We start from the raw sequence: 18,793 nt of genomic DNA on the forward strand, positions 1-18,793 counted from the left end.
TCATTCCATTCTTCACGATCATCTCCTTGATGTCCTCCTATGACATCTTGCTTGTGGGCCTGCACTCCTCTCCCTAACACCACCCAGCTAAACCCCTCTGACCTTCTCGTCAGCTCACGGCTACACTCATCCTCCTCCTCCTCCTGCATCTGAGATTCATCATCCGTCTACTGACGCTTAACAAACCCGCGCGTGCGCGCTCTCACCCTCCCCCGCACTGCGCATCACTTACATCATCAGTGGCAGCCAGCACCACTCCCGACAAAGTACACGACCGTGACACCCTCTCGCTACAGCTCAGCACCTCCCCCACCACGTCCTTGTAAATCTTCTCTATTCCCTCTCAAGCATCTTTTCTATAGCATTGTGACCAAAACAGAACACCATACTCCAAAAGGGGCTTCACTAATTTCTTAGTGAATGAAACAGTCTGTGACCACGGAGCAAGGCCTAGATGACATACAAATTGGAGAAACACCACCTAATATTTTGTCTGGGCACTCTCCAACCCGATGGCATTAACATCGACTTCTGCTGTTCCCATTATGCCCCTCCCCAGTTTCTCGCTCTCTTTCCCCTATCCCTCTCCTTTCCTCCAGCTCCCAACTCCCCTCCCTCTCCAGAGAGCCACCACCGACACATTCCTTCCCAGTTTTTTCATTTTCTGCCCTCCCACCCATGTCCTTCTATGACATCTTGCTTGTGGGCCTGCACTCCTCTCCCTAGCCCTTCCTCCCATTTCTCCTCTCCTGCTCCCACCATTGATTCCTGCTTTTTGCTTATACCTTGGTGAAGGGCTCAGACCCAAAATGTTGGTTAGATCCTTTTGCTTCCTATGGCTGCTGTTGACTTTCTTCAGCTCTTTTGCATACTGGATACTTTGCTCTTTAATACCTTTGATTAATTCTTGCCTTCCAAGTGTAGATTAATGCCATCCCTCAATTTTCCCCAATAACTTCCCTGCTCCTGACATTACTCTCACAGACCTGTAATTAACTGGCTTATTACTTTGGTCCCTTTTGAAGAAGGGCACTACATTAGCCGTCATTCAGCCAGCGGAGATTTGACAAAGCGCTCAGGTCAGAATCAGAATTTATTTATGACAATCTTGAAATTCGGTGTTTTGTGGCAGCATCACAGGGCAAACATTCCTATTAGAGCCATCTTACAACATTACTATATAAAAATTAGTACATGAAAAGTAAGGCAATGATTATTCATAAACCTGATGGCCGTCCTTGTGCCGACGAGTTCTTGTCATTAGGCTCCTGTACCTTTTCCTGATGGTGACAGAGTGAAGAGGCCATGGCCTGGGTGGTGGGGGGTCTTTCAGGATAGAGGTTGCTTTTTTAAGAACGCGTCTCACGTAGATGTCCTCGATGGAGTGAACTCTGGTGCCTGTGATGTCACAGGCCGAGTTAACAACCCCCCTGTAGTTTATTCTTGTCCTGAGAGATAGCGCCTCCCTACCAGCCAGTGATGCAACCAGCCAGAATGCTCTCCACAGTACATTTGTAGAAGTTTACAAGTCTTTGATGACATATAACCATATACGGAGCGGAAACAGGCCATGTTGGCCTTTCGAGTCCTCACCGGTTCACTGATTTTGTGCACCCTCTTCAGGCATTGGTCCCGGTAGATCTTCATTCAATAACGATGGGCGAATTCAATGCAAAATCAGATAATAGCAAAACGTCCCCATGTTTTTTTTTTGACATGAACACCTCTGCATTTTATTTCCTCTAAACACAAAGAGTGGCTGTGAGGAAAACTGATAAGACCATCCCACTGAATACTTTTTTTTGTATATAAATTTTTTTATTTTTCACACCATAAATCACAATAGCCATGATATACACTTTTTCTTTTCCACACATTTACAGTGATTTTTTCTCCCCCCCCCCTCCCTCCTCCCAAGCCACCCCCCCACCCTCATCCATTTTAGGTATACAATCTAGGTTGCATTAATTCAGTCAGACAATGTTGTCATTCAACAAAAATACACCAGAAATTCTACTGAGTCCATTCTTTTCTTTTCTTCTCCTTCCATCAACTTAGGTAATGTTTGTTCCCGGTAGGTTTTCGCTATTGTATTTAATGTAAGGCTCCCATACTTGTTCGAATATTTCAATATTATTTCTTAAACTATATGTTATTTTTTCTAATGGAATACATTTATTCATTTCTATATACCATTGTTGTATTTCCACTGAATACTTAACAGCACAGCAACATACCGAATCTCCTCAGACACCTCACAAAGGATAGCCGCTGGTGAGCCTTCTTTAGGATTGTATCAACATGGAGGCTCCAGGACAGATCCTCAGAGATATTGACAGCCAGGAATTTGAAGTTCTTGACCCTTTCCACAACTGAGCCCTCGGTGAAGACTGGGTTGTGTTCTCCGATATCCTCCTGAAGTCCACGATCATCTCCTTGATTTTGCTGACGTTGAGCCAAGGTTGTTGTGGTTACACCATTCAACGAGCTGATCTACATCCCTCCTATACACTTCCTCATGGATGTTGGTGATTCTGCTGACAATTGTGGTGTCATCAGCAAATATGTAGATGGCATTGGAATTCTGCCTGGCCACAGTCAGGGGTGTATAATGAGTAGAGCAGTGGATTAAGTACACATCCTTGGGGTGTGCCTGTCTTGATAATCAGTGAATAGGAGATGTTGTTTCCAATTTGTATTGACTGTGGTCTTCCAATGAGAAAGTCAAGGATCCAGTGGCACTGAGGCCTAGAATTTCTAACAGTAGAGGTCTGCAGACCTCTAATTCTAACTCATAGAGGTCTAAGCGTAGGTTACCCTTTACTTCCTATGGATGGTGCATGACCTGCTGAGTTTCTCCAGCACTTTTGTGCACTCCACTACATCTTTCCTGTTTAACACTAATAATTTGTGTTCTTGCCAGTGATAGCCAAATCCCGTGAATGAAAGGGAACTAGGTAGGGAAACTATCCTGTGGGGGGAGAAACTGAAGGAGTGAACTGTCATTGAAGACCTGGGCTTTAACTCCAGAACAATGCACGTTATTTATAGCCGATGCCATTCTTTGAGCACGTACCTCTCCTACTTTAGCATTTCTCAAAGAAATCCCATTAATTCCATCGATAATGTCGCCTGCCTGGACACATTCATCTGCTTCAGCTTGACTTCCTGCAACAACCTCTGTTACAAAAATTCGCCCTCCTGTATACCTGAAAGGAAATGGCAGCAGTCAGTGTGCAGTTTCTGCCTAATCAAGTAGTCTCTTTAAAAAAAACGTTATTCTTGTACGCTCTGACTAGAATCGGCACACTGCAACCTCCATTAGAGTGAATGAATCTTAGAATGGTTATCACACTAAAAGATGCCATGTGACCCTGCAGTTGCCACCAATGGTTTTTACTCTGTAGTCTCACACACCTTTTCTTCATCATTTATCCAATTCCCTTTCAAGGGCTACACATCTCCAAGCAGTGCATTCCAGATTCCAAACACATGCTGCATAAAAGTTTTCTCTTGCATCACCCTCAACTCTCTTCCACTTTATCTTATGGCTGTGACCTTTAGTCCTCAATTCCTCCACTGAAGACTTGAGCCCCTCAGTATTATATCTTTTACAACCTTGTAATGAGGCAACCACAACTGAGCAGCATACTCCAGCCGAGAATCAATGTTTTCTAAGGTTTGACAGAACACATGACAACTAAAATATATCACAAAACTGATGAGAGCAGGGGCATATGAGCAGGATGTTTTGAAAAGTGTCAAGAGAATGGAAAGCCATTAGAACACCATGAAATGAGTGGGGCATTCTCAAGGTGCTTCTCAGAAGCAATATTTAACTCTAAGCACAAATCATATGAGATACAAGGGCAAATTGGTTAGATGCAGGTTTATAGAGCCACTTAAGGGGAAAGGGTGATCGAGGGGATTAGGGAATTTCGAAGCTTTGGGGTTTTGCAGATTAAGCCTGGGGACACCCAATCAGCCAGAGTGTGGAGAGGAGATATTTCAGAAGATTAGAAAGATTGAACAGGATTACAGATCTATGGAAGGACAAAGCCATAGAGAATTTGAAAGCGAGAAATAATTTTTAAATTAGTATTATTAAAGATAGCTACCAACCCTTCAACTTTTGTGGACATTACAGAAAAGAAATTCAAAGGTAGCGACCGCTGCAGAGAACAAATGCAGTGAAAAATATGCTCAAGTACCAGCTGAAAATAACACCGTTAAGAAGTGGATTATTTTGATGACTCTTTATCTGGGCTGGCTGCCAATTTCCTTATCCTGGAAGGCTCTGAAAAATGGGACATGGCCTTTCCTATGATTTTGTAAGGAAGGCTGTCTAAGACTACAGCATGAGACAGAGCAGCTGGGAAGTAGAACAGAGCAATGGCAAATGGAATTTACTCCTGAGAATCATGAAGTGATGCATTTTGGGAGGACAAACAAGAGTTGGACATGAGCAGTAAATGATGAGGTGTTGATGAACAGACAGACCTTGGGGTACATCCCCAAAAGTGGCACTTTGTGGATAAGGTGGTGAAAGTTTAGGGAAGATGTTAGAAGTACTCCCCCCCCCCCCCCCCCCCCCCCCCACAGAGTCAGAGTGGTAGGTACCTGAAATACATTACCAGAGATGGTGGTGGAGGCTGGTACAACAGAGATATTTAAAAGACTCTTAAATAGCCACATGGATGAAAGAGAAATAGAGGACTATGGGCTGTGAGGAAGGAAAAGGTTAGTTTGATGTAGAATAGGTTTACATAGGTCAGCACAACATTTTGGGCTGAAGGGCCTGCACTGTGCTGTACTGGGATGCTTGCCTTCATTGGCATTGACAGAGAACATACAACTGTGCGAGAAGGATGCAAGTGGCCTAGAGGTTATTCACCAGAAAGTTGTCAGGATTGGTGCCTTTCAGTTACAAGGAGAAACTGGATGGGCTGCATTTATTTCACATAGAGTGGAGGAGTAATCTGGTGGGTATACAAAATTAAAAGAGGAATAGCTAGTAACAGGGTAGGTTAGGGTAGGTAGAGAAGACCTGTATGCACTAACTCTTTTTCCCTTCATGTGCCTTTCTGTATACTGCACTGTTATAGGCGGTTTATCTACCTACCTGCTTGGTTGCAGTAAGCAAGACTTTCATGTGCATTATTTTGCAGATATGTGTGTGACAATGAACTCATTATCTTCTCCCCGTTCTAGAGTTCAGAGGTAGCAGATTTAGAGGGGGAATTTCTTTATAGACAGAGAGTTGTGCTGAAGAGGTGGGGGAGGCTAAAACTCTCAGAACATTTAAAATACTTGAATCATCAACGCATAGAAGGATACCGACCTGATGCAGGTAACAGGATTGGTGTTCAAAAGGGAGCATGGACACAGGATCTGCTTCTTTGGACTTGACAATTATTGAACTTAGCAGCCACCAAAACCTTTGGCATTTTCCCAGCATTCTTAGACATTCAGGGTACAAACTGCAATGTGTTTGTTAAATGTCTATCACCATGTCTGATGCAGAGTCCTGTACCATCCCAAAGCCATCACCATTCTGAGCCAAGAATTGATTGATTCCAAATGCTTCCACCAGAGGTTTACAGACTGATCCAACACCTTGCTCTAAATGGATAGAACTAGTTCCAGCTGCCCTTCTGAACGTAAATGTGAGCTTCAGAGAATTGTTGCCCTGACCATTTCCATGTTCTTGTTATTATCAGTGAGGCATGGCTGGAGTTAGGAACTTGCCACAATACAATCTAGAGTGAAGGCCTTTTGCAGAGCTTGTCAATGGTCCAACATTTCTAGACACAACAGCAGCTTAATATGCATATGTTTTTCATTTCCAATCGTCTGTAACAAGATGAAGCTGAATATGAACATTTAACATATTTACTGAAGGGGCTCAGTACTTACAACGGCATTCTTCACAGCAGACACATCTTTTATGAAAGCTCAGTGCCAATGACTGCCATTTCTAATCCAGGCATCAATCAGGGAGGAAGTAAACAGAATATGCACAAGTAATTTGAATCTACAGGGAAGCTATTTACAAATTTGGCATCTCTACTCCAATCTCAAGATGGTTTTCTGTCTGTCAATGTCACTCAATATCTCTTCTACAGAAGGCAACTTACACATGACACACACATTTAGTAAAACACAAACGTCTGCAGACACCATGATTGAAGTAAAAACACAAGGAGAGACTCAGAAGGTCAAACAGTGTAAAGATAGATACAGAACCAACATTTTTGGCTTGACCCGTTTGACCTGCATTTCTCCAGCATTGTGGTTTTACTCACACATTTACTTGTACACAGGGCACACATTTTTTCAACCAATCATTTCAACAACAGACAAAAGATGAAAACTTAACTGGGCCCGTTCAGGTTTGCAACTTGATTGTAGAGCACAGCTAAAAACAGTGCACGACAGCAGGCACTGTCTAGAGTCCCAGAGAGATGCAGCACAGAAACAAGCTCTTTATCCCACTGAGTTCACACCATGAACCACTCATTTATATTCATCCATTTAAAAAACAATATTTTCCCCACATCAACTCCTCCCAGATTCTCCCCCTCATCACAGGTAAATCACAGTGGCCCAATAACCTACCAACCTGCATGTTTTTGGGATGTCAGAAGACATGAGAGCACTTGGAGGAAATCTGCATGGTCACAGGGAAATAGCACAAACTTCACTCAGACAGGTGGCACAGGTTGGCATCGCAGTTAGCACAATGCCTTTACAGCACCAGTGATTGGGACTGGATCTGGGTTCAAATCCCGTGCTGTCTGTAAGGTTTCCCTGTGTCTGCGAGGGTTTTCTCCCCTCCCCACCTTTCAAAAACATACCTGGGGGTGTAGGTTGATGGGGTGTAAATTGGGCGGAACGAACTCGTGAGGCCGAATTGGTCTGTTACAGTGCATTTTAAAATTTAAACAGCATCAAGGGTCAGGATTGAACCTGGGTGTCTGGAGCTGTGAGGCAGCAACTATACCAGTTGTGCCACTTGGTCCTGCTGGAAACAGTTCCACTGCCCCACAGTGACATCGATATGAGATTGGTGTTAAGAACATTTTTGATCCCTCCAACTAAATGGATTCCACCAATTTATTTTAATTTTTCAACATCTCAGCATCACTTGGTGAGCCACCTCCAGTGCTTTAGTCCTTACACTGAAGGTATTGAACAGTGCTGTTGGGGAAGGAGTTCCAGGATTTCAATCCAATGAGAGAATTATGTTCTATTTCCACATTTGGACAGCCATGGACATGAAGGGAATCTGAAAATGGTTGTGTTCCCAGGTGCCCGTGTAATCCTTCTTGATTTTTAAAACATTTTTTTCATTTTTCACACTATGAACCATATCAATCAAAATACATACAAACATTTCCCTCTTAAATATACACAGTGGCATTTTCTCCCCTTATTTTCCCCCCCTACCTTCCCTCCCTCCTTCCCACCCCCTCCAAACCTATTAAACATTCAACATACACAATGCAATAAACCCATTAAACAATGTCATCACACAATGAAAATAAACAAGAAAATTGTGTCATCTACTTTTACATACTGGGTCAGTTCATTTCGTCTTCTCATTTTATCATTTTAGGGGGTGGAGGTCCACGGTTGTGGACTCTCTGTTGTGTTCAATGTACGGTTACCAAATTTGTTCAAATAATGTGACTTTATTTTTTAAATTATATGTTATTTTTTTCCAATGGAATAAATTTATTCATTTCAATGCACCATTGCTGTACTCTCAGGCTGTCTTCTGATTTCCAAGTTGACATTATACATTTTTTTGCTACTGCTAAGGCCATCATAATAAATCTTTTTTGCGCTTCATCCAGTTTGAGGCCTAGTTCTTTACTTCTTATATTACTTCGAAGAAAGATCTCTGGATTTTTTGGTATGTTGCTTTATGTGATTTTACTTAATACCTGATTTAGATCTTCCCAAAACTTTTCCACTTTCTCACAGCCCAAATTGCATGTACTGTTGTTCCCGTTTCCTTCTTACAGCAAAAAACATCTATCTGATACTGTTGGGTCCCATTTATTTAACTTTTGGGGTGTGATATATAACCTGTGTAACCAATTATATTGTATCATGCGTAACCTCGTGTTTATTATATTCTTCATAGTTCCAGAGCATAACTTTTCCCATATTTCATTTTTTATCTTTATGTTTAAATCTTTTTCTCACTTTTGTTTGCTTTTATAGCTTATTTCATCATTTTCCTTCTCTTGCAGCTTGATGTATATGTTTGTTATAAATCTTTTTATTATCATTGTGTCTGTAATCACATATTCAAAGCTGCTTCCTTCTGGTAAATTCAGCCTGCTTTCCAATTTGTCCTTCAAGTAGGTTTTCAGTTGGTGGTACACAAACATTGTACCGTGAGTTATGCCATATTTGTACTTCATTTGTTCAAATGTTAATAAATTATTTCCCAAAAAACAATTTTCTATTCTTTTGATCCCTTTTCTCTCCCATTCTCTAAAGGGAAGGTTATCTATTGTGAAAGGGATTAGTCGATTTTGTGTCCATAATTTTGGTAGTTGGTAATTTGTTTTTTCCTTTCTACTTGAATCTTATTCCATATGTTGAGTAAATGATGCAGTACTGGTGAACTTTTATATTGCACCAGTTTTTCATCCCACTTATAAAGTATATGTTCTGGTACCTTCTCCTCTATTTTATGTAGTTCTATCTTGGTCCAATCTGCTTTTTCCCTTGTTTGATAAAAATCTGATAGATACTGATACCTTAATTGTGCTGTTCTATAATAATTTTTAAAGTTTGGTAGCTGCAAACCACCCTGTTTGTACCATTCTGTTAATTTATCTAGTGCTATCCTCGGTTTCCCCCCTTTCCATAAGAAATCCTTCTTGATGATTGAGGCTGCAGGTTTGGGAGATGTAGATTAACTAGCCTGGGCGAATAATTGCAATGCACTTTGTAAATGGCCCCTCTCCAGCCACAGTGTGTTCACGGTCGAGGGATGAATGAAGAGTTTTATGGATTAGGTGACAGCCAATTGAACTACTTTGTCTAGGATGGCATCTAGACTTGAGAGGGACAATTCTATATCATACTCTACTGCATTGCTTCGATGTGCTGCCTCACTGTATTGGACCCTGTATACAAGCTAAAATGAGTTTACTGAAATGTTCAAGGTAGACAAAAGGTACCCCCGAAAGCCAATATCCATAGGTAAAATGAAGGACACTGACATGCTGATGCACTGTAGATAGTTCCTTCATAATGTGCAGGTCAATCAATTTAAACGTGGCTTCTGGTGTAAAGTGACATCATACCTGAGTACCATTCCCAGCTCCCGACAAGGGACGGTGTCATACATCTCACACACCTGTGCAAGAACAAGTCTGCATTAGCCATCTTCTCTACACAGTACAAACCAACTCTCTGCTCCAAATTCAAGACAGGAGACTGCAAATGCTGAACATTCTGCGGAGAAGCTCAGTGGGTCTAGTGAAGAAAAAAAAATTGCTGACCTTTCAGTCTGAACGCCTTCATCACGACTGTGGATGTGGAGAAGTTGGTGTAAAGAGGAAAAGGATGGGACAGGTAGGACCAAGTGGGATTGGTGAATTGGGGACAGGTGAAGCACAACAGACAGAGACTGTAGATTGGCAAATGCCAGACAAAAGGAGAGAGCAGCACCGACAGTGCGAAGATTAGTGCAATGCTATTACAGGGCCAGCAATCCGAGTTTGAATCCAGTACTATCTGTAAGGAGTTTGTAGATTCCCACCATGACCTGCATGGGTTTTCTCCATGTGCTCCACTTTCTTCCCATGTTCCAAAGTGTATGGGTTAGATCACAGTGTAGGAATAGTAGTAGGGTCATTTGGCCCATCAAGTCCACTCCACCATTGCATCATGAGCTGATCCATTCTCCCACTCAGTCCCACTCCCCTGCCTTCTCCCCATAACCTTTGATACCCTGACTATTCAGATGCCTATCAATTTCTGCCTTAAATACACCCAATGACCTGGCCAGAGCTGTCATGGTAGCAGATCCCAGAGGTTCACCATTGCCTGGCTAAAGAAATTCCTCCACATCTGTTTTAAATGGGTGGCTTTCAGTCGTGAAGTGGTGCCCTCTTGCCCTTGACTCCCCTACCATGGGAAACAACTATGCCATATTTACTCCGTCCAAGCCTTTCACATTCATTGGCAGGTTAATTGGGTGTAATTGGACAGCACAGGTTTCATATGCCAGAATGGACTTTTAATCATGGTGTATCATTTTTAAAAAATTAAGAATAAAGGAGTCAGGCAGAGGTTGATGAGTTGTACAGAGTGAAATGGGTGCCTAGAGAGGTGACAATAGAGAGAGAACCATAGTGAGCGTGTAGTTGGGAGAGAGGAAGAATCCAGTGGGGAGATGTGAATGGAACCATAGAGGAGGGGATGTGAATAGCTGGGGGGGGGGGGGGGAGAAAGATAGGTTGGGGTGGGTAGGGGAGGGGACAAAAATGCAGGAGAAGAGGGGGAAAAAGAAATGCAGGCGCTACACCTACCCAGTCTCATCCTCCCTCCCCTCCTGTCCACTGGAATTTTCATTTTTTCCCCCTCCTTCTCTCCCTTCCCCCATCACCTCCTAGTTTATACCTCTACTGTTCTCTTTACACTCGCTTCTCTTCTCCACCCCCCCAGACTTGATGAAGGGTTTTCCTATTGATGCAGCTCCATCCACTGAGTTCTAATGAAGGAATGGAGTACGTTTTGGCAATAAGGTCAGGGAGCCCAAAAAAATAGCAGCACTGCCACTGATGTGGTCCCGGGAGAGCAGGGAGCAGATACTGCACTGTGGTCCCGGAAGAGCAGGGAGCAGATACTGCACTGTGGTCCCGGGAGAGCAGGGAGCAGATACTGCACTGTGGTCCCGGAAGAGCAGGGAGCAGATACTGCACTGTGGTCCTGGGAGAGCAGGGTGCAGATACTGCACTGTGGTCCCGGGAGAGCAGGGAGCAGATACTGCACTGTGGTCCCGGAAGAGCAGGGAGCAGATACTGCACTGTGGTCCCGGAAGAGCAGGGTGCAGATACTGCACTGTGGTCCCGGGAGAGCAGGGAGCAGATACTGCACTGTGGTCCCGGAAGAGCAGGGTGCAGATACTGCACTGTGGTCCCGGGAGAGCAGGGTGCAGATACTGCACTGTGGTCCTGGGAGAGCAGGGTGCAGATACTGCACTGTGGTCCCGGGAGAGCAGGGAGCAGATACTGCTCTGTGGTCCTGGGAGAGCAGGGAGCAGATACTGCTCTGTGGTCCTGGGAGAGCAGGGTGCAGATACTGCACTGTGGTCCTGGGAGAGCAGGGAGCAGATACTGCACTGTGGTCCCGGGAGAGCAGGGAGCAGATACTGCACTGTGGTCCCGGGAGAGCAGGGAGCAGATACTGCTCTGTGGTCCTGGGAGAGCAGGGTGCAGATACTGCACTGTGGTCCTGGGAGAGCAGGGAGCAGATACTGCTCTGTGGTCCTGGGAGAGAAGGGTGCAGATACTGCACTGTGGTCCCGGGAGAGCAGGGAGCAGATACTGCACTGTGGTCCCGGGAGAGCAGGGAGCAGATACTGCTCTGTTGTCCTGGGAGAGCAGGGTGCAGATACTGCACTGTGGTCCCGGGGGAGCAGGGAGCAGATACTGCACTGTGGTCCTGGGAGAGCAGGGTGCAGATACTGCACTGTGGTCCCGGGAGAGCAGGGAGAAGATACTAGCAGTTTAGTATATGCTTAAAACAGCCCATAAAAGGAGCTGACGTTGTTTTAATTTAAAATCAGCCACCACGGGTTTGTGCCCAAGAGGATGGCGCCTATGGTCAGCAACACCAATGAGGGGTTGTAGACTCCGGGGGAGCAGCGGACTGGCACAGGGGACCAGTAATGGGGTGAACCCCACCCCCCTCCCCATTAAGAAGTAGAGAAGTCAACCGCACTGGATGTTTGACCATGACAGCAGACCGGCGAGGGTCTCAGCGACTGAAGGACCTTCACTGGCTGCAGAAAGGGACTCATGAAACTGAGATTTGTCAGGGTGCTGAGAATAAGGAGGGCTCCCGAAAGGCTTTGGACGCCAAAGGCCTCCAGGTCACGTCACAGCTTTGAATCTGGAGTTTGGGTTTCCGATGGATCGATCAGGGGTCTATGCTGTTGTAGAGGCTGCAGGAGTGTTGGTGGCAAATCCATGGACAATCAATGTCTCTAAAGGGACTCTCTTTTGCTACTCTTTCTCTCTTACTGTAAGAGGCAACAGGCAATGGTAGCTCTTTGTCTGGCTTATGGAAATTTTGTGTAATATTTCATTTTCTATATTATTATATGACAATAAAGGAATCTTTAATCATGAATTTTGAAATAAACAATGAGAAGCTGGAGAATTGAAGGGGAGAAAAGGTCAGTCAATATTTGGGTCAGGAGCCTTTAATGCTGCCTGACCTCTCAAGTTCCTCCTTGTTTGCTCAAGATTCCAGCATCTTCAGTTTCCATAGTCCAGAAGTTCCCAGCCTCAATTCTTGTAAAATGCAGTAATTTAATGGGGACACCACGGTATTTTTTATTTAGACATATGTTCAAGTCACCCCCAAATAACCAACCTTGGGCAATGTGTCAGGAGGCCACAGATTCAATGATTGCAGTCAAAAACCAAATGGCTTTGGATTAAAGTCAAGTATCTCTGTAGACACTCCCTGTCTAATTAGCAGACAGGTTCCTAGTGATTGCATCAAGAGGAGGGGAAATTGGAATCACAATAAAATGGCATGCCAGATCAGATTTTTGGTCACCAATTAAAGACCTGTCAAAAGACTGATGATGTCAAATGAATTAGGAGGATGAAATCAGAAATGGGATATAATCATTACAAAAGGTTGAGCAGGTAAGCAGAGGGAAGATGAACATGTATGAAACAGTTAAATCTGTTGACACTGTGAGTGTAGTAAAAACACAGAAATGCTCGAGGAGCTCAGCGGGTCTTACAGCATCCATTGGAAGATATATAACTGACGTTTCGGGCCTGAGCCCAAGGCACCTTGAAGAAGGGCTCAGGGCCAAAACGTCAGTTATATATCTTTACCTCCCATGGATGCTAGGAGATGTGCTGAGCGCCTCCAACATTTCTAGGTGAATATGTCAAAAATTATAAAATAAAATGATCAATCAGGATACAGAAGAAAGTCGTGGACCCAGTGTTTAGAAAGTGAAACTCGCTACAGGGTCGAGTACCCATATTCGAAACGCTTGCAACAATGGAACTAGAACTAAGCAGCACAGTAGCATCCGCCAGCGGGCTGATATTGCCAGCGGGCTGATATCGCCTCCAACCGTGCATCTTGGCGGCTCACAGTTCAGCGGGCAGCAACCTCCTTTGAAGAAGACCGCAGAGCTCACCTCACTGACAAAAGACAAAGGAGGAAAAACCCAACACCCAACCATAACCAACCAATTTTCCCTTGCAATCGCCGCAACCGTGCCTGCCTGTCCCGCATCGGACTGGTCAGTCACCAACGAGCCTGCAGCAGACGTGGACTTTTACCCCCTCCATAAATCTTTGTCCGCAAAGCCAAGCCAAAGAAAGAAAGCATCAGCAGAATACCTGTATCAGTGGTTAAGCAGCAACAAACAATAGCAGGCTTTTTAAGTGCTGACATGACGCCACAAGTGAAAAATTCACATGAAATAATGTTTAGTATTTATCAAAAAAAAAATCTGCTTACAAAAGACGACCACCTCCCCACCGCTGCAGGTCCCTGACACCTCTCCACCAGTCCCAGACTATGGTCCCCACTCCTGCCCAGAAGCCTGAGGTGACTTCTTCGATGTTAATGGTACCACACCCAATGTTGAAATTGGAGTTGCGATCGCTGATTCAGCTGATGCTGAAGACTTGGACCCAACTCCATTTGGCATCTTCCTGGCCAGAAGCAAAGATTTTGGGTTTTTTTTTTACTGTTACTGTAAGCAAACTGGTACCAGCAGTGTCAGAGCCCCACATGGGTAAGTCAGCTGTTGAACTTTTTTTCCACTTGTGATGTCATGTTGGCACTAAAAACTTTTTCAGTTTTTGGATCTTCAGATAAGGGGTACTCGACCTGTACTACATTAGAGAGATGAGCCACCTAGCACAGGAATTGTGAAGTGGACCTAATATTAAACCTATTCATACAGAGGAGAGAGGAGCAGGAGAAATATGTAGAAAAGACTAGTTGGACAAATTGCCTTTTCCACATTATTCCATGTAAATATCCTGCAATAAATCGGGGAGATTCTATTGCTTATTCCCTCTGATTAAATATTTGAAGCAGAAATCCTGGTACTTACTGGAAGGAGCCAGCTCTCATCCAGAAAACTGCTGTTCTAAAAAAAACACAAAAGATGTTACTGCATTAGTAATCTCGTATTAACTCCTGACACACAATTAGTTTGTCAATTTCCATTCAGTTTTTAGTTGGAAACAATCAGCACAAAGTGCATTTGACTGAAATCTGCTGAAAGTGAAATTGAGCATTTTTTTTAAGGTTGAGAACTTTTATCCTTGCTGTAAAATATATTACATTTGCATCCCACTAAATTGGCCGTTCGGTGTCCCGGGAGAGAAATAGCATTTTTGCTGTTTACACTTGCCCACTCTTCACTGGGACACTGCACATGTTCACTCATGCAAGGAGCCAGCCCCAGGGTAAAGACCTTCTACCAGTGACTTCATGACACATCGAGCGATGGTGGACCTGCCCTAAATCCTGATCAATGTATTATAAACTTATATTTGAACAAAATTAACCATGCCTAATTATAACATAATTAAACTTTGCTGTACATATGAGCCCTTCAGCCCGTTGTTGTGCCAACCTATATAAACCTTTATAAGGGACCGTGGGAAAGTGCTAGCAATAAACATCAATAAAGGACAATTTTTAAACAGTGTGGGAGAGTTGGTAGCGCTATTGCATACAATTTATAAATAACGTGGGGAAAAAGCAATGGCAGACCCATGCTCCCAGAATGCCGTGCGGCAGAGAAAGGGCTGTATGCACAGCTGCATGCGCAGAGCACTTATGGAGGGGCTTCTCTGCCTCACAGCATTCTTGGAAGTCTGCCATGGTCTTTATAAATCGTGCGCTATAGTGCTACCAACCTTTCCATGCTGTTTAAAAATTATCCGCTATTGCTATTTAATCTCTCTCTCTCTCTCTCCCCCCCCCCCCCCCGCCCCTCGCTGCATCTTTCCTACAGCAAAGTTTATACCTTCATTTTAATCTTTTCCTCCTTCAAAAACTTAGGTCATTTCTGTCCTACAATACAATACACTTGCCGGATTGCAATGCCAACATCTGCAAATGCCGGGAAATGCACTAGGGGTCAATGCAGTCTTTCCCTGGCAAGAGATTATGTCATTTCACACTGGCATTGAGACAATTTTCAATCCACACTAGACCTTCTTTAGGCTGATTGGCTGTTAATTCCTGGGACCACTTGCAAGTGTGAAAGGGGCTAATAAATTCATAGAGTTGTACAAAAAGGGGCCCGTCAGCCCATCATGTCGAAGCTGACTTTTCTGTCCATCAACAACAACCTTATTTGCCTGCAATGAGGTCCATATGCTTCATGCCTTGTGTATTCAAGTGTAAGGAGGTCTGAAGAAGCAGCTTTGCTAGCTGAACCATTTGCATGGCGTAGTAAATACATTTCTTACCTTAAGCTTGAATGGTTAATCCCTTATTTTGAAAAAAAAATCCTCCCAACACCATCCCAATTTTAATAACTCCTGCCAGGGAAAACAAACATTTACTTAACTTGTTGAGCTCTATCAATATTCCGCACCTTACAATTAGATCATCTCTCAGCTCTCTAAAGGCAGGGAGGTAAAGCTGCTTGGTACTTGTGCGTTCATCAGTCAGGACATGGAGGAAAAGGAGCATCAAGTTACATCTGCACAAGAGATTGGTCTGGTCACATTTGAAATAATGTGCAAGATCTAGTCAGCTTTCTTAAGGAAGGATGTCATTCAAATGGAAAGAGTACAAATGATTCACGAGAATATTACTGGGACTGGAAGATGAATTGCAAGGAGAAGCTTGGACCTCTTCCCCTGAAGTGCATACTGATTTTGTATATAGGATACTCTTCTCTTTCTCTTTGGCTTGGCTTCGCGGACGAAGATTTATGGAGGGGGTAAATGTCCACGTCAGCTGCAGGCTCGTTTGTGGCTGACAAGTCCGATGCGGGACAGGCAGACACGGTTGCAGCGGAAAATTGGTTGGTTGGGGTTGGGTGTTGGGTTTTTCCTCCTTTGCCTTTTGTCAGTGAGGTGGGCTCTGCGGTCTTCTTCAAAGGAGGTTGCTGCCCGCTGAACTGTGAGGTGCCAAGATGCACGGTTTGAGGCGATATCAGCCCACTGGCGGTGGTCAATGTGGCAGGCACCAAGAGATTTCTTTAGGCAGTCCTTGTACCTTTTCTTTGGTGCACCTCTGTCACGGTGGCCAGTGGAGAGCTCGCCATATAACACGATCTTGGGAAGGCGATGGTCCTCCATTCTGGAGACGTGACCCACCCAGTGCAGCTGGATCTTCAGCAGCGTGGACTCGATGCTGACGACCTCTGCCATCTCGAGTACTTCGGCGTTAGGGATGAAAGCGCTCCAATGAATATTGAGGATGGAGCGGAGACAACGCTGGTGGAAGTGTTCTAGGAGCTGTAGGTGATGCCGGTAGAGGACCCATGATTCGGAGCCGAACAGGAGTGTGGGTATGACAACGGCTCTGTATACGATTATCTTTGTGAGGTTTTTCAGTTGGTCGTTTTTCCAGACCCTTTTGTGTAGTCTTCCAAAGGCGCTATTTGCCTTGGCGAGTCTGTTGTCTATCTCGTTGTCGATCCTTGCATCTGATGAAATGGTGCAGCCGAGATAGGTAAACTGGTTGACCGTTTTGAGTTTTGTGTGCCCGATGGAGATGTGGGGGGGCTGGTAGTCATGGTGGGGAGCTGGCTGATGGAGGACCTCAGTTTTCTTCAGGCTGACTTCCAGGCCAAACGTTTTGGCAGTTTCCGCAAAACAGGACGTCAAGCGCTGAAGAGCTGGCTCTGAATGGGCAACTAAAGCGGCATCGTCTGCAAAGAGTAGTTCACGGACAAGATACTAAATTATAAGAAAATAGGCGTTAGTAAGTTACTACTGTGTACAGTACAACTCTGGAAAAAAAAATTGGATAAATGAGGATTTCGGAGCCAAACTGACCGGGGACCTTGGGCTCCTGGCGATGGCAGCGGGGATCTCAAGCTCCCGAGCAGGAGTGGGACCTCGGTGGGGAGGAACATTTTTTTTGGTGAGAATTAAACATTATTTTTAATGTTTAAAAAGCCTTACCCATTGTTTGTCATTGTTTGAACACTGTTACAAGTGATTTGCTGTTGCTTCTGGGTGGTTTTAAAAAAATGAATGGTTTATCCAAAATGGGCCATTTTGGATAATGGGAGTTGTACTGTATTTTGAGGGCAAAGATGCATTTCAATGGACAAGGTCTGACTATGGATGGTCATCATGGCTTTGTAAATGGGATGTCTCATAAATCTAACAGGTTTTTTTTAAAGATGTGACCAAAAATGATTATGAGGGCAGAGATGGATACATGGACTTGAGCAAGACATTCGATCAGGTTCCCAATAGGTCTCACAGTGTCCATAAGAGGCAAAGGTGTTACCCAATGTTTCAGGCCTGAGCCCTTCTCCAGTTATATATCTTTGGATATCTTGAAGAAGACCTCAGGCCCGAAACATCAGTTATATAGCTTTTCCCCCTATAGAGAGTGCGAGTCCAGCTAGGCTCCTCCAGCATTTCTATGTTTTTACTATAATCACAGTGTCTGCACACTCTCATGTTTCATCCAATAAGATTCTGCTTGATTACAAATTTAAAACTGTGGAGCAGAGGGGAAAATAAAGGAAAAAATGTTGGAGGGCATTGTAGATTCTATTCCTTTCTCTCAATTCCTCCATCACCAGCCTATCTGTTCCAAGGATGAAGTGTTACATTCCAGAACGTCAGAGATGTCCTCTGTCAATAAATGTGGCTTCCCCTTTATTGCTATCAACTCAGCCCTTACCTACATCTCCTCTACTGACCCATTCACAATAGGATTTTTACTGGTCCTCACCTACCAGCCCACCTGCCTTTGCATCCATCATTTTAGACCCTGCAATTTCCACCACCAGCCACATCTTCCCATCTCCTCCCCGCTCCACTTTCTGAAGGGACCCCCTCTTCTGGACTCCCTTGTCTGCTAATCGTTCCCTCAGTACCTACCCCTGTGACTGCAGGAAATGTTACACTTGCACCCACACCTCCTACCTCACCACCATTCAGGGCCCCAAACAGCCCTCTCAATTGAAGCAAAACTTTACTTGTGAATCTGCAGGGATCATCTACTGCACCTGGTGCTTCTTTTGTGGCCTCTTCTGCATTGGAGAGATTGGGCACAGACTGGGAGATCATTCCATTGAGCACCTTTGCAGTCCACTGAGATAACAGGGACCTCCCAGTGGCCAATCATTTCAATTCCACACCAACATGTCTGTCCTCACCGCCAAACTGAGGATACTTGCAATTTATAAGACCATAGGACGAGCAAAAATAGGCTATTCAGCCCATTGTTCACCAGTCTGCTCCACCATTTAATCATGAGGAGATCCATTTTCCCACTCAGCCACACTGCCTAGCCTTCTCCCCATAACATTTGAGGCCCTGGCTAATCAAGAAACTATCAA

At 44.3% G+C, this 18,793-nt stretch overlaps 1 protein-coding gene across 1 annotated transcript in view; it reads right to left on the reverse strand.

Moving 5' to 3' along the window:
* Positions 1 to 2,938: 2,938 nt before the first annotated feature.
* Positions 2,939 to 18,793, reverse strand: part of LOC138759231 (uncharacterized) — a 92,177-nt gene continuing 76,322 nt past the window's right edge. The window contains exons 7-9 of the mRNA XM_069929329.1: positions 14,354 to 14,389; positions 9,330 to 9,382; positions 2,939 to 3,209 (exon numbers count right to left, since the gene is read on the reverse strand). Coding sequence (XP_069785430.1) covers positions 2,954 to 3,209; positions 9,330 to 9,382; positions 14,354 to 14,389 — 345 coding nt within the window. The 3' untranslated portion in view covers positions 2,939 to 2,953. The remainder of the gene's footprint in view (positions 3,210 to 9,329; positions 9,383 to 14,353; positions 14,390 to 18,793) is intronic.

This window comes from Narcine bancroftii, chromosome 3 (genome assembly GCF_036971445.1).
Source record: "Narcine bancroftii isolate sNarBan1 chromosome 3, sNarBan1.hap1, whole genome shotgun sequence".
NCBI lineage: Eukaryota > Metazoa > Chordata > Chondrichthyes > Torpediniformes > Narcinidae > Narcine > Narcine bancroftii.